Source organism: Leptonychotes weddellii, chromosome 8 (assembly GCF_054177405.1).
Source record: "Leptonychotes weddellii isolate Sample4059 chromosome 8, ASM5417740v2, whole genome shotgun sequence".
Classification (NCBI taxonomy): domain Eukaryota; kingdom Metazoa; phylum Chordata; class Mammalia; order Carnivora; family Phocidae; genus Leptonychotes; species Leptonychotes weddellii.
In genome coordinates, this window is record NC_138376.1 from 6,584,587 (window position 1) to 6,605,768 (window position 21,182).

At 42.6% G+C, this 21,182-nt stretch overlaps 1 protein-coding gene and 1 long non-coding RNA gene across 3 annotated transcripts in view; one reads left to right on the plus strand and one right to left on the minus strand.

Annotated features, from left to right (window-relative positions):
* Positions 1 to 6,295: 6,295 nt before the first annotated feature.
* ID4 (inhibitor of DNA binding 4) lies at positions 6,296 to 9,732 on the minus strand. Its single transcript, XM_031038132.2, has 3 exons — positions 8,848 to 9,732; positions 8,390 to 8,448; positions 6,296 to 7,811 (listed from the first exon to the last, which is right to left on the minus strand). Exons 1-2 carry the CDS (start codon positions 9,286 to 9,288, stop codon positions 8,404 to 8,406), a joined length of 486 nt encoding a protein of 161 aa, XP_030893992.2. The 5' UTR covers positions 9,289 to 9,732; the 3' UTR covers positions 6,296 to 7,811; positions 8,390 to 8,403.
* A 289-nt stretch (positions 9,733 to 10,021) lies between these two features.
* Positions 10,022 to 21,182, plus strand: part of LOC145722924 (uncharacterized) — a 44,141-nt gene continuing 32,980 nt past the window's right edge. The window contains exons 1-3 of one of the 2 annotated variants that reach the window (XR_014147485.1): positions 10,022 to 10,272; positions 11,094 to 11,193; positions 16,797 to 16,921. This is a non-coding gene — a long non-coding RNA (uncharacterized LOC145722924). Of the gene's footprint in view, positions 10,273 to 11,093; positions 11,194 to 16,796; positions 16,922 to 21,182 lie in introns of those variants that run through there. The other variant, XR_014147486.1, reaches the window with a different exon arrangement.

Here is a 21,182-nt window from a genome sequence, read left to right on the forward strand (position 1 = left end):
TTATTAATACACAGTCATTTTAGGGATGAGGCCATTGGAACTTGGAGAAGTGACTTGCCTGGGTGGACACAGCAGGCTGTGGAGCTCGGAGTCCGTCCTCACTCGGCACTGTCTCCTTAGAACGTGGGGGGCTCTGCTCTCACAGATGTGGGAGAATAACACAGGGTTGAAATTCTTTCATGCTTTTGGTGCTGGATCTAAACATTCATCACCAGACTCAAAGTCACATAGATTTTCTCCTATGTTTTCCTTTAGAAGTTTTACACTTTTGAACTTACATTTGGGTCTAAGATCCATTCTGAGTCAATCTCTTTGAAAGGTTCAAGGTCTTGGTCAAAGTTAAGATTTTGCGTGTAGACATCTAATCATTCCAGCATCTTCTGTAGAAAAGACTATCCCTTCTCCATGGAATGGCCTGAGCCCCTTTGTCAACATGCTTTGAAATACTTGATACTTGTTATAAAAGTACATTACCAGGGCGCCTGGGGGGCGCAGTCAGTGAAGTGTCTGCCTTCGGCTCGGGTCAGGATCTCCAGGTGCTGGGATCGAGTCCCGTGTCCGGCTCCCCGCTTAGCAGGGAATCTGCTTCTCCCTTTGCTCTCCCTTTGCCCTCCCCCCATGCTTGTGTGCATGCGTGTGCTCTCTCTCTCTCTCTCTCTCTCAAGTAAATAAATAAAGTCTTAAAAAATAAAAAGTACATTACCTCTGTTTTTTTTATTTTAAAAGGCAGCCAGATTGGTGCTATATTTAATAGTTACTTGCTTAAGATTTGAACCGCAGCTTCTTAGGACAGAACACGAGCAAGTTGTAGATTAGAATATAGACTGAGATAAACCACCTAAGTAAGAGAAAACTGGAATAGAATCCATCAATATTGAGTTTGTGGCCATGGATTAGAGAGAGAGAAATCAGGTTCTAGGTCTGACTCCACCACTCCACCTTTCAGGCTTCTGTCTTCTTCCCTGGAAAATGAGACACATGTTAACCAGATGTATTCCAGGTGACTAATCATCCGATTCTACTTCCAGGGCCCCAGATCATAGGAGTGGAAATGAAACTTTCGTCCCTAGAAGATTTTCCCATTCATGCGGCAAGCCTCGCCCTTTCAGAACTGACTCATGAGGATTCATTGCATTTACTGCGGCTGATCTATCCCATGCCTCTTCCCTGGGCTAAGAGAACAGAGACCTAAGGCACATCTGCGGAGACCTGATCATACAATCTTCCTGAGTGCCCCCTGCCCGCTGCTTCCACTGCAGACCCATCCCAGCCTATACCCAAGGAGTCATCCTCCTTGCCCCATGTTTTCATCTCTGGCGCTGAGGGGTCTTTGTTGACTCACCCCAACGTGGGTCAGTCATATTTCTTTCTTCGGGATACAGGATCGCTCTGCCTCTCTCCTCTCCTTCTCAGTCTCTCCTTCCAACTTTCTTGGCCCAAGGCTGACCACAGTCCCTCATGCTCAAGAACACACAGCTTATCTATTTTTCATGTTTAAGGCAGCCAAAGCCTTTTAAAAGATAATGAAAACCCCTCAACCACAATTTTGAGTTGCAAAGAATTTGCTAGATTTGCTGGCGCAGAGAATTATAGGAATGTTCTTCTGGTACTTTGTGGTCTGGAATTCCTGGAGGGTCAGGGATCTACAGGGAACACAGACATGTGAAAATAATTACGCTATAGTGTGTGTGTTGCGGGGGGTGGCTGTTTTGGGGGTGAGGAAGAGAAGCATCATATAATTTTTGCAGAAATGGTGACAGTCGAAGGATGGTGAGGAGTTTAACAGCAACCCAGACTGAGAGTGGGGGCTCAAGGGATCCAGGCAGGGGTAACACCATTTGCAAAGGAAGGGAAGCATGAAAGAGCACATCATTTTGGAAGTGGACAGATTAGCCCTTACCCACAGATGGGCAAGTTAGCCGGTTTGGCTGGCTGGGCAGGTGCCCCTCCCCCAAGCCCCCATCCCGTGTTCCGTGTATACCCTTCCTGAGTCTGCTCTCTTCTTAACTCTCAGGAAATCAATCTTACACTGTCAAGACTAGGGAGATAAGCATGCTTTGCTGTGTAGCATGTATAGGAGAAAACCTTAGTTATGGCGGAGGCATAGAAGGTGTACTTGAGGACAGCCACAAGTGGAGGAGAGAAAGGACAGCTGGGCATGACATTGGAAGATCCTTACATCCAGGGCCTGGGGCAGGAAGAGGACCTTGCTTAGCCCCAGGTTCTTTTTGCATCTTACGGCGCAGCTCCAAGGAGGAGGCCACGTGCCAGGTGTGACTATGGGGATGTGAAGGGAGCATGGGGCTTGCTGTTGCTCATCCAGCATCGGCAGTGACTTCTGGGAACTTAATTGGCTGGCACCTTGGTCTTGGACTTCCTAGCCTCCGGAACTGTGAGAAATAAATATTTGTTGTTTAAGCCACCAGGTTTATGGCTGACTGAGACAATAAGGAATGTGGAAAGAGTGGCAGGTTTTGGGGGGACACCATAAAAGCTTGTTTCAAATCTACTGTGCTTCAGATGTAGAGAGGACCAGAAGGGAGTTAGATGTAATGGTCTGAAGCTCAGCTGAGACTCAGTGTAGATAAAAGGTCAAGAAGGAATAACCGAGGGCACTCCCAAGAGACTCCCTTTGGGGGACATTCTTTATTCAAGTCCACAAATACTTTGCCAGGCCCCAGTTAGGCCCTGAAAGACAGGCAAATAAGAATCCCACAGAGCCTTCTACTTCAAGGAGTCTACCTAGTTTTAAGTACAGCCATGGACTCAGGTTCGGCATCTATGAAAAGTGTTTCTTAGAATTCTTGCTGAAATAAGGTGTCAAATTCATGTCTACAAGTTTAGGTCTGTTTCCTGGGCTTTCTGTGATTTGGACATAGAGGTACGTCCCTCTTTTTTTTTTTTCTTTCTTTTTTTCTTCAGATTACTTATGAATTTCAACCAAATTCTAGGATATGATAAACATGACATTTGATTTACTTGTTATTTTCCGTCCTGCTTTATGCTTAAACATAATAGGATTGACTTATAGCTGTCCAAAAAAATGGGGAGTGTATTTTTATGGAACTCTTCAATCTTAGGAATTAAAGTGGAGAGAAAATGGACGAAGGTTAACACGGTTTACTTATTTTTTTAAAGTGCAACTCCTTTTTGAAATACAGTTTTCTGTATGTTCATTAACTATTTTTAGGAAAACACACACACAGATATAAACACAACTAGAGTCTCTCAATTGACTGCCACAGTTTATGGAAGAAATAGTAAATGTTTAAGAAAATGCTTAAAATATTTAAGAAAACATTAAAAAAATTTAAGCAAATATTTAAATAAAATTTAAGAAACATTCTAAAATATGAATTTTCAGGAGAACTGTATGTGGACTCCAATATTTCCATTGGAAATTAAACTTCACAATAAGGGAAAATTTCACAGTGTGAACTGAATACACACACTTAAAGTGCTAATATACACTTTATATCATAAAAAATTGAGAAACCTTAATTTAAAGCAAATAAAGATGTTTAGTTTCACCAGGAATTTACCTATTTTGCCAATGCTTATGGGATTAATCTCTTAGAAAATTCCTTTCTAAAGTATGAGATTTCTTATTGGGAAAAAAATTCAGAATCAAGTGGATTGGCATAGAAAATTGGTCTTGCATCTCTTTATTTAAACATTTTAAGCTCAATTTTTCTTTAGTTACATTTTAGCTACTCGAATACAGGTAACACGTTTTGTTCTTTCCACAGAAACTGGTGTGTTTACTTTTATGGACTCAGAGGGGCTTTTCAAATTAACTTCAAATTTTTACAGCCCTTTTTTTCATATCCCGTGTGTGAATTTACTGTGGAGGCTTATGAATGATGGAACTGCCTTCAGTAGCCTACTAGCGAATTGCTTTGCTTAGGTGAGTGTAGAAAACCTTTGGCAGTGTGGCTCAGGCCTGAGCTTTAGCACGTAGAGCAAGCCAGGATCCGAAGGCACTTAAACATGACACACACTTTTAAAAATCCACTGAAAATTTGAGAGCATTATCAATGAAGTAGATATGACTGCAGTTTGTCTCCCTTGAACAAATTAGTTCTCTTTTAAAGTATCGACTGGGTCAGTGCTCAAGGTAGAACTAGGTAACATTACAATCCTAACACCTTTTGGGCAATGGTTCTTCTAATTAATATAATTAATATTTTAGCAAAACATCATGGGTCGTAATTGAAAGAAATCATCTGGGTCTGAAGAATGCCTACTGAGGGCAGCCCTGTTAAGATGAACTCAGAGGTGTGTAGATTAATTTCCTGGACTTGCAAAGCAGGAAAGGGAAGGTTTTCCTTCCTTATAAGCCTGGAGGGTTTGGTGTTTGGCCCTGTTGAGACCCAAGGGCTATCTGGGCTGATTAACATATATGTAATTAAAGTGCACCAGCTAGAAAGGCAGAATCAGTTTTATTTGGCTCTGTACTACTATGAATAATTTCTTTCTCTCTACATTATTTACCTTCTGTGTACGCGTGCTTGTGGGAGGTGGTCTGGTTTCCCTGGACATCCTCCTCCTACCTTGTTTAGGATTATTGCTTCCTATCCTGGCAGACGGTAAAGAGTAGACAAGCTTTGCCTAGCATTCAAACTAGATTTTTCTTTCCGTTCATATCACCATTTTTAAGCCACATTTTTCATCACAGGGTAAGAAACACTGTAAATAATTGAGGTGATCCATCAAGAGACCCATTCTTGATAATGAAAAATTGCATAACTCAGTAGAAGTCAATTAAAAACCACAAACTTCAGACCTCTTTGCTCAGTGAAGATTTATTTTTAAAGGAGGCATTTAATATGATAGATTATGGGGGTCAAAATTTTTTAAAGTTCTAAAAATTCAGTTAGAACTTGACAATCAACATAAGATTTATACAGTATCATAGTGTAATAGTTCTTTGAAACTAAAAGGTTTTTTTTTTTATTCCTTTAACATAAAACGTCTGAGATGTACAGGATTTTATAACCAAAATTAGAAATGACATCCTACTGTGGGATACCTTTTTTTTTTCCTTTGAAGTTTTTAAATGCTTCATACTCTCTGCTTGTCCCTATACAATGAAAAGTAGGTAAACTAAGAGAGAAGGCAGGACATCTCATCTGTTAAACCAAAGGTCTGAATAATTAGGACTAGATAAATGACTCGAAATGTTTTTGTTGTCTGGTTGCTTGGTTAGATCACAGCCAATATGATAGAATGTAGTATCTTATACAACTTTATATAATTAAAAAAAAAAAATAGTGGCAGTGTCTTTAAAGATACCCAAACTATGCAAGTGCCCAAGGGGAAAATGCCAAGTCTCTAAAAGGCAACATCCATAACACTTTTCTTCCCTTTCGGTGGTTTTTCATGCCCCAAATCTAAAATTAACTAAGGAGCAACATCTATCTGCAGAAACAAAAATATTTAACCTTTTGTTTTAAGGTCCGTCACCTCCCACTCTATATTTAAAGGGCACCTAACAGCTTAGGTAGGATTTGGCAGTCAGGCCTGGTGGATGCCTAAGTCCAACCAACAGTACACATGTGACTTGCTTCCTACTGAAATTAAACTGCCAAGGAAAAAGAAGGAATTGTCCCCTTTATTTAATAACAAAGAACACTATCGTTCGAATTCTTCAGATTTGGAATTCCGGCAGTGTTTTTCTGTTTTCCTCTTGATGTGTGATGAGAATGAATAATATCAAAAATAAAAATAAGCCTCATCTAAACAAGCAGTCCTTTGACTTTATAAGGCTCAACATCAAATATATCAAATTCTAAAAATACCAAAGACCAGTGAAATGTCAAAGCTGGGAGGATAACATGCTGGGGATAGGACAGATTCTTAAGCTTTTTGATTTATTGGAACCTACTAGTATTAACTTTGTTATGTTCATAGTTGCCACTTAAGTGGACTACTAGGGACCACGAGATTTCATATTCATATAAATATTTGACTCTGACCTCATAAAAAGTCCCTTGGGTCTATAATACTTTTATTCTTGTATAATCGGAAACAAATCCTTTCCTTTTAAAAATCAAACAGACCACGTTACACACACAGTTGACTAACTATTTACAAAGCACCCAATTAAATCCTACTTAATTCTCTCTCACTCTAAAAATTCCATCTAACTGGTGTGCAAAGTACTGATCACATTAAATGCATAATGTTCACAGGCCCTAATGGTCCTATCCAACCTAGAAAATATTGACTTCGTTAAAGAGAAAAGAAAATCTTAAAAAATAAGTAAAGGGTTTTGAAGAAACGAGACCAGAAATCACAGTACAAGACAGATAAATCTACTTTAATATTCACATGTAAAAGTTACACATCACAAGAGATTGGACAGTAGTTTAGCAGTAACTAACATAGCTATAGTGAAAATCATTTTTATAAAAAAATAATCTAGATGCGGTCATCAGAATTTTTGGTCTACTTAAGTTAATGTTTGAAGATCGACTTTTATCCCTGCTTGAAGGATTTGCCATTATGCCTTGTTTTTTTCTCCCACTGTTGCCTATTAATATTCTTTGGAGGAAGGAAAGCAGAAAGTGTTCATTTCCAAGAGTTTGTCCTTTGGTAGCAAGCAGAGAACATTTTTCATTTCTATGATTTAAATAATCTGTACAGACATGAAACGTAGCGACATTAAGCTTTAGTGTAAAATGAAGAATGATAAGCATTTTTTTCACTTTCATAAAACAGCAGATTTCATAAACTCCTTAAGGATCCAAGCATTTCCCCATCCCATATGCAAAACCATTCAGAATCCATTTTGACCTCAGTTAAAAAACAAAAAAGCAAACACTTACTCTTTATATATTACACTATCAAACCCTGTACTTAAAAACTGATAAAGTATATTTCTAACATGTATGCTTCAAATACAAAGATTTCAATCTAGGTTAAAGAAAACACATTTGAATGGACTCAGAACAAGTTTATTTTGTGATTAAACATCTCATGCAGTCATGCAGGACTACTAGCTATAACTATTACTTCCAAGTCTACACGACACTGCATAAAACAAAAACAAATTAAAAGCTAGGCCTAACAGAAAAGACATTCAAGATATCAAGAGCTCTGCAATGGAGCTGAAAAATAATTTTCCAAAAGAAATATTCCCATAGATTAAAAAAAACACACACATAATATTTACAAAAAAATATTTAATTAAAAATATCTTATAATTACAGTAGTCTATTAAAGCATATACTTTCTCACACTTATAGAACATCTCTATATATACATGGTATGAAATGTCACTCAGTTATCTATACAATATGTAACATTCTTGCAGGGAAAAGAAAGTTCCCTGCCCCGTTATAATCATCTATTTTAAACAATAGATGTCAAAAAAAAAATATCTACAATGCTCTTTTATATTAGTAAAGCTTCAAAACAAAAATTGAGCTCCTTGGTCACAAAGTAGGCTTCTAAAGTTGATTTACTCTTGATCTTCTATTTATCAGTCCTGTCACACTTAAGCTTAAAAGTTTAACTGCACCTCCAAAAACACAGAAATGTACATTTCACAGCGGTTATAAATGAAGAGACAAAAGAGAATACATATGCAGAATGTTTATGAACGTGCAAAAAAAAAAAAAAAGGATGAAAGTTGTATTTTTCTTTTCCCTCTCTCTCTCTCTCTCTCTTGGAATGACGAATGAATCGTTTCTAGGATTTGCTGATATTTTTTTTTCCCTCCTTTCCTCGGGTGGCTTTTTCTCTAACTTCTGCTCTTTCCCCCTCCCTTTCTAGTGCTCCTGGCTCGGGCTCAGGCGGCCGCACACCTGTGGAAGAGGAATGAATAGAGGGGGTGTGTGAACCTTCCCGCTGCAGACTAACTGGCGCCACCGACCAAACTCAAGACATGCTTGATCAACAACCCAAAACAAACCACCAGGTCAGACAACACCCGCAGCCCGCAGCCGGCCAGGAGAGCGGCAGGCAGCTGCTGGCCCCCGGGAAGCCCGGATTGGGGATCCACTCCCAGGCCCTGCCCGCATCCCACTTTGTGAGCGTCAGACAGCGTGGGGGGGAGGTGGGAGGGTGGGGGGGGGTGCGCATCGGGCAGTTTCCACGCCCGCGAGGGTGCCCTCCCTCGGCGGGGAGGAAGGCAGTTAGAGCCCGCTGGTCGTGGGAGAGGCACGGGGGTGGCGTGGCGGGGACGACGGGACAGGAGCTGCTAACCCGTCTCCATTTAGAGTGAACCCCCAATTACCAAAGCGAAGTACGGTGGCACGGACGGGGGTTGTCCCCTTCATTGGGATTTGCCCTCAGAAATGCTTAGGAGCACAGAACACTGCGGTGCCTGGCACCGGAAGCCCCTGGGGACGGGCGTCACTGGAGCGGGGAAACGCGCGCTCACCTGGACAGCGCGGCTCAGCGGCACAGAATGCTGTCGCCCTGCTTGTTCACCGCGCCGGCCTGGAACAGCAACGGAACACCAAGGCAAAGGTTAGCAGGCACAAACGTCGCACTCGGCACGGCCCTGGATTCGTTCTCGGAAACCAGGCAGGCACGCCGGCACCCCCACCCCCGCCTGCAGCCCTGGGGGGACTCCCCCAACCCCACCCCAGGCGCAGGCTGGACTTGACAGCCCAGGATGCGCAGAGCCCCAGTCCCCCCGGCGCGTTCACCCGGACCTGCGCTCGCCGCGCGGAGCCCGCCGCTGATGGCCCCGGGCGCCCGGAGGAGGGAGGGGGGTGCTGTCATTTCCCCGCCGCCCCTGCCCGTTGGAAGGGGAGCGCCCGCGTCCGGCCCCCCCGCCACCGCCCTCCCGCCCCCCGCCGCGTCCGCTCCGGGCCGGCGTCTGGCCTCTCTCACCGGGTCGGTGTTGAGCGCCGTGAGCGGGGTCCGCGGCGGCGCTGCCGGACAGGTCCCGGCCGGGTGGTGCGGTGCCGCCGGCGGTGGCGGCTGCCTCAGCAGAGCCGGGTGCGTCTCCAGCGCCAGCTGCAGGTCCAGGATGTAGTCGATAACGTGCTGCAGGATCTCCACTTTGCTGACTTTCTTGTTGGGCGGGATGGTGGGCACCAGCCTCCGCAGGCGGCTGTAGCAGTCGTTCATATCGCACTGCAGGCACAGCGCCGGCTCGTCGGCCGCCGCCTCCGCCGCCTTGCAGCGCGCTGCCGCCGCCGCGGCCGCCGCGGCCGCCGAGCCACCCAGGCTGTGGCCGTGCTCGGCCAGGCAGCGCAGAGCCAGCTCCCCACCGCCGCAGCCCGACGGCGCCTTGCGGCCCGAGGGGCGCACCGGGCTCACCGCCTTCATCGCGCGCGCCCTGCGCCCTGCGCCCTGCGCGAGCGGACCCGCTGGGGCGAGCGAGGGAGGCAGGCAAGCTCCGGGCCCCCGCCCGCGGCCGGCTCCGCTCCCCTTGCCTTCGCGCCCGGCGCGCTCGGTCCGCGCTCGGGGCACCGCGAAGCTCCCGGCGATCCCGCGCCCAAGAATTGACGGCAGGGTCGCTCCGGGTTTTGCGAGGGGATCTCTGCTCAGTGGGCGACACTCGGCCGGGACCAAAAGGCAAGAAAAATCAAGCGCAGCGGAAGGAAAGCAGCCCGCCGGGTTCCCTCGTCACTCCCTTCGGAGCTCCGACTACAGCCCGGCCGCTGCTGCTGCCGCCGCCGCCGCCGCCGCCGCGCTCCCCTACCCGGAGGCTTCCCCACTGCCAGACACACTCACAAGCGCGCCTCCTCTACGCTCTCGCCCCGCCAGCCGCGCAGCTGTATTTATAGAGCCGCGCGCCCCGGGGGCGGGGCCAGCACGCTGGCGGGGTCGCCGCGCGAGCCGAGCGGAGCCGGGCTGGGCGCGCGGGCGGGTGCGCGGAGGGAGGCGGCGAGGGCGGAGGCTCCGGGCGGCGCTGGGGGGCGGGGAGCCGGGCAACCCGAGCGGCCGGGTGGGCGGGGGGTCGGGAGTGGCCAGCCAATCGGGCGGACGGAGCCACCTCAGGGAATGACGCTCGGGCCAATGGGAAGGACACTCCATTCCGTCAACGCTGTGGGTCGGGGTTCTGAGAAGAGAGAGCTGAGTGGGAGTCGGGCCAGGCTGGTGTGTGCCCTAGGGAGGGGAAAAGAGAGGGAGAAGTTCCTGTGAAGAACTGCGGGAATGTGCGGCTGGAATTCACTGTCCCCCGGCTTAGGCTGCTGAGGGAGCGCTGGGCCCTGCTCGAGGATCCTAGCGCGGCGACCAGGGACCCTCCGCCACCCATCACTCCAGCCCTGGGATTCCAGTGCCTTAAGAAGGACGCTGTTCAAGAAGGCACGTTCGTTCTCTTCTGTATTTTCCCTCTCCGTTTCATTATTCGCCTTTTCACAATCTCCGAAACCATAATGATGGAACGGAATGGAATGTGCAGCCGTTCCGTTTTCTTTTTTTAAAAAAGGTTAAAGCTTAGCAAAAAAAAAAAAAAAAAAAAGGAAAAGAGTGCCGAACGCAGATATTTGGTGAAGGGACATGCAAATCAAAACGTTGTAGGATTTTTCTTTCACCCATCTAGATGCACAAGTGGGCTCAAGAAATGCAATTTCCTCAAAGCATTAAATGAGGGCACGTAAATATTAAAAATGCATGGGCACGGAGTATTTAAAATTCCACCATGACATATAATATTAATCCGTTTTATGTAAAATTCATACCTGTGACTTGATGTAGGCCATTAACGCACCGCCTCACGTGTTAAGCGTACCCCGCTTTAAATAAGATGCTAAGAATGGCCAGTCTCCTTTTGCAGCAAAGCATTAAAATTCACACTTCCAGTTCCTGGAGTCCTGCTTGGGCCACACCCTGCAGAAAAGTCTGTTCATTAAGGACGTTTCTGAGGTTACTAATAGAAAAGCTGTCCTGGAAGGGTTCAAACAAAATTGCACAATGAACTTTGATAGGACCCTGTGTGTACTCTTCAAGGAAAAATTGAGCCCTTTGGTTGAGAAATGAGCATTAAGACTCTCTGGTCATTGAGGATATAAATTTTGAGTGCCTTCACCCTGCAAACCTCCCACCTTTAGACAAGCTAAGAGAGGAGTTAACTCAGGAATTTTCTTTTGTGTACCTGATATAGATTGGTGCCTTCATTTTTATAGATCATTAAGAGAAAGAGCTGTGGACCTCACCTCTTCCTGTCTACCCTCTTCAAGGAAGCTCTCCCTCCCTGCCCAGAACTGAAATACCTGCATCAGGCAGGTAGGTACTTTGTTTAGCCACGTGGGTATTTTATAACTATTAAACTACTAGCTCCCCAGAGCACATTCCTTTTTCCTGATGAAATGAGGAGTAACGATGTAATGCTGGTTTCACAGGAAGATGCAACATCCCTCCTCTCCCCTAATACTTACACATTACTATCTCTACTAATTGTTTGGAAACGAGGGACATTCTCACTTACTTACATGCATACTTAGGTGGTCTACATACACACTTAACAAGAAAAGGAGAATTGTAAAACCTCCAAGAAGACTTTCTTCTAACTACAGGCGTAGTTTTATATATTCTTAAATTAGAATGAATAAACACAGAGAATATTTTCGTTTTAGAGACAAAGGTGGGCCAAGGGGCACTCGAGGGCATTAAGCTACTACCGTGGAGTTTGTCATATCATCACAGATGATAATAATAAGTGGAAATATGTACAGAAGTTTCTGTTCCACTGATTTTTTTTCTTTGTTAGAGTTTAAAAGCTGCTTCAACATTTAAAACCTAAGATTTTTCTCTGGCAAAATTGAACAATGCTACTATACCCGGGGCACACTCATTTCAAAACTTTACAGATCCTGAGTTGATTCGATTTAAAATGTAAGTTTTAAATACGTGACACAAAGGAACAAACCTATCCATCTTGTTGGACTTTGCTAAATCTCAGAGAGCCGTACCCTGGGTGTGACAAGTGCCAAATGCCAGAGTTTCAGGTTTTGTTGGAGTTGCTCTGTGTGACTGGCTCAAAGTCAGAATAGCTGGGTTACTGTGGAGCCTAAGTTCAAAGGAATGTACCCTGGCCACATGATCAAGAACACCCAGGAAAAATGTGATTCCCCCAAATCCTGCCAGGTTGGAAGACATTAATCAATTAAAAGCTAGGAAAACATTATACGATGGAAATAAAGTATCAAATCCTGTGCTTTTTGGCCTCCGAAACCTGAGAGCACCAGGGGCTAACCAATGTATGTTTTTGATTCTTAGACACAGTCACTTGCATGACGTCAAAGCTGAAGTCATAAAAGACTCCCAGCACTGATCGTTCAAACCGGAGTTTACTCAGCAATGACTAGATTTTGGGAAAACCTTGCAAGCTACATGATCTGTAACGCAAAGGAGAGGGAAACTTAGTTTCCCACGACTCTTCCTTTTACATCAAAATGCTTCGCTGGCACTTGTAAAAGTAAGATGGGCTAGCTAGCCAAAAGCCCTTTGCCATGAAAGTGCTAGAGGCTCCCAAAATGTTCCTTAGAGGGACCCTGGGATGAAATAGTCTTGGGAAAATTGCCAGGGAGCCCTGGTGCCCAGAGTCATGTGTACACCCTTCCTCCAGACAAAGAGTTCTGCAGCCCTTTCTTGGGATGCTTTCTAGACGCTAATCAGAGCCTTGCTGAACTGCAACACCCAGGCTCTTAGAATTCACAAGCACCCTGTGTTTACATGAAGCAAGGGTATCCAAGCATATTGTGCTATTCAGTCCAAATGCCTTTTTAGGACTTGATACTTCTTTCCCCATGGCTTGCAGGGAAGCAGTGGGTGGGCTCAGACAGATAAACAGGAGCATTCCCATGCCTTGGTGCCTCTCTACATGTAAATGGTCACTGGAAGGAGGCACATGCATTCTTTCCAGGCACAAGGAACCAGTATGTACTCTGTTGCAGGAGCGTCCCTTGCTCCAAAAGAGTACATTGGGCAATGTGGCAGTTCATGCTCAAGGCTGCTTTATCTGGCACTGAGTGTTACAGACTTACTTGTGCTACCCTTGGATTGCTGATACCAGTCCCGGAAGCACTGATAACCTTTTTGATTTGCCCAGTCTTGGGAAAGCCTTATAAGAAGGGGACGTTATATATTGAACATAGCCAAGCAGACGTGGCCAGCAAAAATGCCTACTTCAGGAATTTTGAAAGGTAGTCTGTTGAAATAAGAAGGAGCTGATGTGAAGAAGAAAGAGGTGTCCTTTGTTTTTACCTTAGAAGAGTAAGAGTGTAAGGCTTTTTTTTTTTTTTAATGATTCTATTTGTTTATTAGAGAGAGACAGAGAGAGAGAGAGCACATGAGTGGGGTGAGGGGCAGTGGTAGAAGGAGAAGCAGCCTCCCTGCTGAGAAGCACCCCCCCCGCCAACATGGGGCTCGATCCCAGGACCCTGGGATCATGACCCAGCCAAAGGCAGATGCTTAACCGACTGAGCCACCCAGGCACCCCAAGAATGTGGGCTTAAAAGTCAGAACACCTCTGGGTGGCTCAGTCGGTTAGGCGTCTGCCTTCGGCTCAGGTCATGAACCCAGGGTCCTGGGATTGAGCCCCACGTTGGGCTCCCTGCTCAGTGGGGAGTCTGCTTCTCCTTCTCCCGCTGCCCCTCCCCCTGCTCATGCTCTCTCTCACTCTAATAAATAAATAAAATCTTTTTTTTTTTTTTTTAAGTCAGAATGCCTGGGCTCCAATTTTGGCTCCTTGGTTTAGTAATTTTATATCATTAAGCTGGATTTTTAAATTCCTCTGCCTTTTCTTACATGAAATGAGGATAGAAATTATATCTGCTTTATAATGTGTTCATATATATATTTAAACTTATATAAAATTCTTAGAACAGTATCTGGCACTTAATGAGTGTTATGTTAAACTTTATTATTATTTTTGGCACATATTATTTCTCAGTCTGTGGCTTGTCTTCTCATTCACTTAACAATCTAGGAGAGCACAAGTTTTTAATTTTGATGATGTTCATTTTATCAATTTGTTCTTTAATGGAGCATGCTTTTGGTATATCTAAGAAATCTTTGCATAACCCAAGGTAATGAAAGTTTTCTCCTGTGTTTTCTTCTAGACGTTTTATAATTTTTAGGCTGGGTTGGTTTTATGGGCACACAACTTATGCAGCCAAACAGGGTCCCAAGCTTAGAAGGGTCTCGTTGGTTTAATGCTCTGATGTTACTATCTTGAAATTCTCAGTAATTTTTGACAAGAGGGCCCATGTTTTCATTTTGCACTGGGCCCACAAATTATGTAGCCAGTTCTGGCTTTAGGTTTTAGGTTTAGGTCTGTGATCCGTTTTGTGGTTATTTTGTATGTGGGTCAAGATATGAATTGAAGTTTCTATTTTTTGCATACGCATGTCTGATAGTTCCATCACCCTCTGTTGAAAAGACTCCTTTTTCCATTGGACTGGGTTTGCACCTTTGTCAAAAATTGGTTGTGTATATATGTATGGTTCTATTTCTGGCCTCTGAATTTTGTTTCATGGGTCTATTTGTCTGTTTTTACACCATACTGTCTTGATTACTATAGCTTTAGAGTAAGTCTTGAAATCAGGTAGTATTGATTGACTCATCCTCCAGCTTTGTTGTTCTTCATTACAAAGTTGCTTGGCTATTCTGGATATATGTTGCATTTCCATACGGATGTTAAAAGCAGTTTGTGAATGTCTTCAAAAAAGGGCCTGTATCCAAAATATATCAAGAGCATCTACCAAGAACATATAAAGATCTCTCAAACTCAATAAGAAAAGAACAAACAACCCAATTAAAATGTGGACAAAAGATCTGACCAGACAGTCCACTAAATAAAATATACAAGTGACAAATAAGCACAGGAAAGATGCTCAATATCACTCGTCATTTGGGGTATAAGTACACTTCAAAGCTACTATGAGATATTACTACACACCTGTCAGAACAGCTAAAATTAAAAAGACTAACCACACTAAATATTGGAGAGGATGCACAATACCTGGAGCTCTCCACACTGCTGGTGGGAATGTAAACTGAGAAAAACCGCTTTGGAAAACAGTTTGGCAGTTTCTTAAAACGTTAAACATACGCACACCACATAGCATACCATAATTCTACTGCTAGGCATCTATCCAAGAGGAGTAAAATAATATATCCAAGGGCCATGAGGGGACACAAGAATGACAGGTACATTTACTATCAGTATTGTGGTAATGGTAATGTCAAAATGTATCAAGTTGTGCAATATATATATCTATATATAGGTATATATATATATATAGTATATCATTTTATATGGTATGACAATTATATCTCCATGAAGATTTTAAAAAGTATTAATTTTTAAAATTAATATTTCGATCTCAGAAGAGCTTCTTCCATGAATCCACCAGTTTGTTCTTTAACTTCTGTAGATGGGTATTTTATCGTCTCTCTCTCTCTCTCTCTCTCTCTTAAACTCTGTATCATAGTGCTATCCGTCAGGGATTATAGCATTAGCTGAATGCTGGTGAGATGCCCTCCAAAGCAGACATGAGACATGTATGCTTGAATATGTCAGCTGTCATGGGGATCCATTAACATAGTCAATCACCTGCTAGAAATGGGCTTTGCTAAAACCACATCCACTCCTCCCTGTTTTGTGTTGTTCTAATGTGACATGGATTTGAGGCTCTGAGGAGGACTCAACCTGATTATTGGAAATACTCTTCCCTTGTGCAGAATGAAAGCTATGCTCTGGACTCTCATCTCAGTGCTTCACCCCAGCTGCAGCATCTGCTGCCTCAGGTACCCCACATTAACAGCTGCCTGGGGGCACACACACCCTGGATGGGGACGATAAGAAGCTCCATCATTCTATATTCAGGATGACTTGCCATTTCCCCTCTTTACCCTTTCTGTCTCAAGAAAGTAAACAATGTAACAGGATTAAATGCATTCACTTCCAGAACAGGGAGTAAAAAATCCCAGCTGGTATCCTAGTTTTGCCTCTAAAATCCTATGGCTCAGTCTGTAGCCTCAGCTTCTTCATCTGGCAAGAGGAGGGATTTATAAGGATGGAGTGAGGAGTAGCTGCATTGAACACCCTAGGAGAAGGGCAGTAAGTAAACAATAGGAGGCAGTAGACTTGCGTATAAAAGATACTCAATGTCCCCTGAAGTCTGCACCATTATTGAAAGGGGCTTGTAATAGGTAAATGGTTATAAAGATGCCAAAGAAAACAAGTTATTGTGTTAGCTCATCATTATCCATTAGAGGAGAAATTCAAGACAAGAATATATGCATGTATGTGTGTACTATTTAAAATTCATCCTATTAGGGGCGCCTGGGTGGCTCAGTCAGTTAAGCATCCGACTCTTGATTTTGGCTCAGGTCATGATCTCCAGGATCAGGAGATCTAGCCCTGCCTTTGACTCCATGCTCAGCGGGGAGTCTACTTGAGATTCTCCCTCTCCCTCTTCCTTTGCCCCTTTCCCTGCTCTGCTCTCTCTCTCTCAAATAGATAAAATCTACAAAAACTTTCGTCCTAATAATTACTGATTTGTATCTGCTGCATCCTTTCTTTGAGCAGGCAATACCACAAGTAAAGTCACTGCTAAGATCTCTTCTAGTCACAGCACAAACTGGTGCTAACCTTCCACTGATGAAAGATTTCAGCTACATTTCCCTTTCTTGTATGGTGAATGCAAAATAATCCCCCAGTCTAGAAAAAGCACAATGAGATGTATTTTAACTACTTAAAGGAAAGATGCTAACTAAACAGTAATTTGCTTCATATCTTGGATCTGAATGCTGGACGTGAGCTGGTCACACAGTAAATCTGCCTTTGCTGCGGAGAACTTTCCCCTTTTGTTGGTATCTAGGTCATGGTTCCTAAGAATGGATACAATGTTCAAGAAATGGTTGCAATTTTTTCCCTGAAGAGGAATTTTTGAGACCTTTTTTGCAGATCTCACACGGTTGTCATTGTCATTGGATGGCTCATGATGTCCGTGAACTGTGTACCTGCAGTGCAAGATGGCCCTGGAAAGTAGATGAACAGCATGAAAACCCACTTGTATGAGAAATAATTAAACTCCTACATTTTTCTACTAGCAAAACACATGCAACAAAACACTAAAGGAATTCAAGATGCAGGATTAAAGGAAAAAGGGACTGAGTTAACTCTGAGCTTTATCAACATTGGTGATTGTATGTGAAAATTGTCCAGTTTAAATAAAACCATCCCTTTGGGAGGGATTATAGTTACTACTTTTCCTTGAATAGAATTAAATGATATTTATAATCTTTAAAGACTAAAATCTTGGATGGAATATATTTTCTTAAAAGTCTATTTGACAGAATAATCTAAAAATTTGATAAAACATTAGATAATACTACCTGGTCTAAGGGAACCCTATTTACCATGTTCAAAACAACTTGTTCATTAGGTCAACATCAATGTATGATTCTCTTTGTTTGCATTATGTTCTAAAAATGGCCAAGACACATTATAAGGGAAAATAAGACAATTCCTGTGACATTGTAAACATGCTACATATATTGTCTTTGAGGCTTTGGGGAATAATTAGGTTGGAATTTTAGGATATCCAAGTAACTTGTTAAAAATGCTTTAACATTGGTCATCAACCCACTGTGCTGTCTTTATCAGGAATCTACAACTTGTACTACATAAAATGAGTTTGCCCTTTAGCAGATTATTAAGTGGGCAAGTCTGGCACCTTCCCACATTGTCCATCAACAGTCTTCCCAGAGCCGCCGACTCTTGATCTCTGGTGAACACAGTTGGAAGACTCATAAAGCTTTCTTTTTATCCAACTTCTAGGAAAAGCATCCTAATATCCCAAAGAGATATATGCTTAAAATTTCTACATTATGAATTATATAAAACCGATCTTTTCAGCCTTACTTTTAAGGCTCTCTGTCAACTGATCCTTCTCCAAAACGGTTTCGATTCAAGTCAACTCGAGTCAAGCCTACAACATATGTATTGTACATTTGTTATATGACAAGACTGCATTCAAGAAAAGTTAAGTCTCTTGCCCCCATGGAACTTACTGTTGAGATGATGGCTTACACAAATTAAAAATTCATTAATGAAATACAACGCATTCTGTGCCATAATACAGGCATGTATGGGCTACTGTGGAGGCAAAAACCAAAGCCTGGGTCAAAGGAAGCTTGAAAGAGGAAGAGTGACTTGAGCTCGATCCTGAAAGATGACTTCTTCAGTGGTGAAGGCTTTCCAGGTAGTGGCAATGCAGAAGCAGAAGCTCGGAGGAGTGAAAAGCAAGGGTCTCCCTTGTCATTCTTCCTGCCTCAGTCCAAACACTCAACATCCATTGCTTTACATTTGACTAGTACTTTTCTTCCTCATCTCTTCATACTCTTCCCTTCAAAACCATTTTTCACTTTCTTTTCTCCCAATCTGCAACCACCAGTTCCTTCAAAAACCATGGCTTCTGCATCCACGAAGCTATTGATCATGAATTCCCTTGCTATAATTATTTACAAGTCACTTTATTGACTTTCCATTTTATAATGAAGGATATAAAAATTGCAAGGTAATTGAGAAACTACAGAAAAACATAAAGATGAAAATAACCCACACCTAGAAATAACCACACTGTGAATATAGATATTATTTCTCGAGCAAAGATTTTTGACATGCAATGCATACTTCTTGGAAACCTAATTTTCACTTTATATGGCATGGATACATTTTCCTATCAATAGTTACTTGTCTTTGTCATCATTTTTATGGTTGCATGGTAGTCTATTATGTGGACATGCCATAACTCATTTAACAAACTATTATAAATATTTGTATTGTTTCCAACTTTTGGCTGTGTATTCTCATCACATCTGATGCACTTCTTTTAACTCAGTATTATACAGTGGTTTGCATTTGTTGGCATGCTACTGCGCAGTTCTCTTCAAGCTGTGTCGGGATGGATCTTCAACTACCAAAACATCTTAAGGCAAGGCCAGTTCTTTTTGCTACTTTTTATGGCTCAATAAGGAGATTTATTGGGAAGTGCTCAAGTGGCTACTCAGGTGGCTCGGCACCATCTCTCAGGATGACATCCTAATGAAGAACTGTTCAGAGGTGACCTGCAGATTTCCCACATATTCAGAGAGTGGTTGGCTTGTTGAAATGAGAAGAGGAAGTGTTGGAGCCAAGTAATGGTGGATCCACTGGAGCAGCTGACATCCCAGGAAGGTTCTGGTCTACTTAACAAAAAAAGCTCTAGAAAAGTTGCTAAGACTTTAAATTATGAATTTGTTGGAGATTTCTCAAGGGAGGGAAATGGTGGAAAGGAGACATCATGGGATAGAAAGCAGAGCATGTGGGCTGCATGAGTGAGCCCCGGAACTGTTATGGGTACCATGAGTAGGATCATGTCAGTACTTCTGCTACTGACATGTTGGTTCTGTTGGTTCTCTCTCTACTAAGGGTTCATTTCTAGGCTGAGCCTCTCAGTCCTTTCTTTCAATTCTTTATTTTCTTGCTCAATCATCTCCTACAACCTGAATTTAAATGCAGTTGCAAACAATTTTGACAATGAAGTTTATGTCCTCTCTGCACACCAACTAATCATTATATTCACCCACATTGACCCAAACCCTTTTATTCCAATTTTCTTTTGAATTCCGTAGTCACCACCCTACTGTAATCCAATAGCAAATGATAAACTGCCTGTCCTATTGGTAAAATGTAAACGAGGAATAAGGAAGTAGAGAAGACAATTTTTATCAAGTTTCTTTTTGGAAATTCAGGTATTCATTTATTTTATTGAACAACCAAGCACAGAACTATGTAAGTCAAGTAGGTATAAAGGTCCCCTTCAACGATATGAGTTTAGAAATGCCTATTATAACAATGTCACTAATATAATCATTTATTTGGGCAAAATTGTCTTGGGATAGAAATGTCTTTAGTATAAGGATGATTCTTTATTGTCTCGATTGTAATATGATTAATGTTTAACATGTTGATGAGACAGCAGTTTTATAATCTGGGTGGTCAGAAATCCATTATTTAATTTCTGAAAGGACATAAAATCACAAAAGCAAAGCACTCTTTTTCATCCTGTCATAGTATATTTGCTGAGCCACCAGGTTCCCAATGCATCTTTATATCTGTCCTGCTGAACTGAGGAAGTGTGGTTATCATTTTACTAAAATGGTGGTGCTAAGGTCTTTACTGCAGGCGTAATAAGGGATCTCTTCCTTCCTTCTGCCTTGGGTAACCTAAAAAAATAGAGTGTTATCTGTTCTAGGTCTTGATCAAACTTAGACTTGTTTCAAAAAATGTGAAGAAGTGTTGGCCACAGCTCTATCTCCAGATTTTAGAGGTGAGTAGGCAAGTGGAGCAGGTATGAGAGCCAGCTCCAAAGACCATTCCTAAATAGACCATCAACTTGCTTATGGGATCGTATATGGCAGAGGAGGGAAACTGGCTGAAGGTCTCCCTGTTAGTTCTCATTCCCTTGTCATGAATAAAAATCACACATCTAAATCAATATGGCTTTTCCTCTTGGATATTTAATTTTTATATTTCTACCAATGATTGTAACATGCTAACTAAGGGCTACTTATAATCAGCAGAAGAATTTGGATTAGTGATTGGGAAGTATCTGGACACTAACAGAGCAAATAATACCTCAGATCAAACTTTTCAGAGATCACATAGAAAAGAAAATATGAGGGGTGGGGCAAGAATCCAGGTCTGACATTTAGGAAAGTAAATACAAAAAGGCAAAAAACATTAGAGATGGTATTTTGAATGAATGAGCTATTTTAATGAGAGTTGCTAGAATGTGATACAAATATTTACTAGGTAAACCCGTAGAATTTTCCCTGTATTCACATATTTAAAGCAGAATAAAATGATTTGGGTGGAAGGTTGGAGTGGAAATTATCTAGGTCCCTTCCAAATGTAAATTTCTGTGATTTCATGACATTCTTCTGTCACTGTGCATGCTATTCCTTCTTAATTTGCAATCTCCAATTAGCTTTGCAATTATAGTTTTAGTAAAATGCTTCACTGGTCTTCACTTTCTAATGCCTAACACCGCTTTAGTACAGACAGCAAAGAGCTAAACAGGTACCTTGGTGATGAAGGTACTTGACCTATGTCAATAATAGAAATATTTCATCTTGCAAGAGATTCAGCACTTATTTTAAAGCATCCTGTTTGCTTTGTGCAAGCCTTGTACATTACCATGTAGCACAAGAGTCTCATC

Excerpts from the sequence above, each read along its gene's own strand:
- ID4 (XM_031038132.2), bottom strand. The coding sequence starts at position 9,288 with ATGAAGGCGGTGAGCCCGGTGCGCCCCTCGGGCCGCAAGGCGCCGTCG. Across the intron at positions 8,449-8,847 it reads CGGCGCTCAACACCGACCCG|GCCGGCGCGGTGAACAAGCA; the intron begins GTGAGAGAGGCC and ends TTGCTGTTCCAG.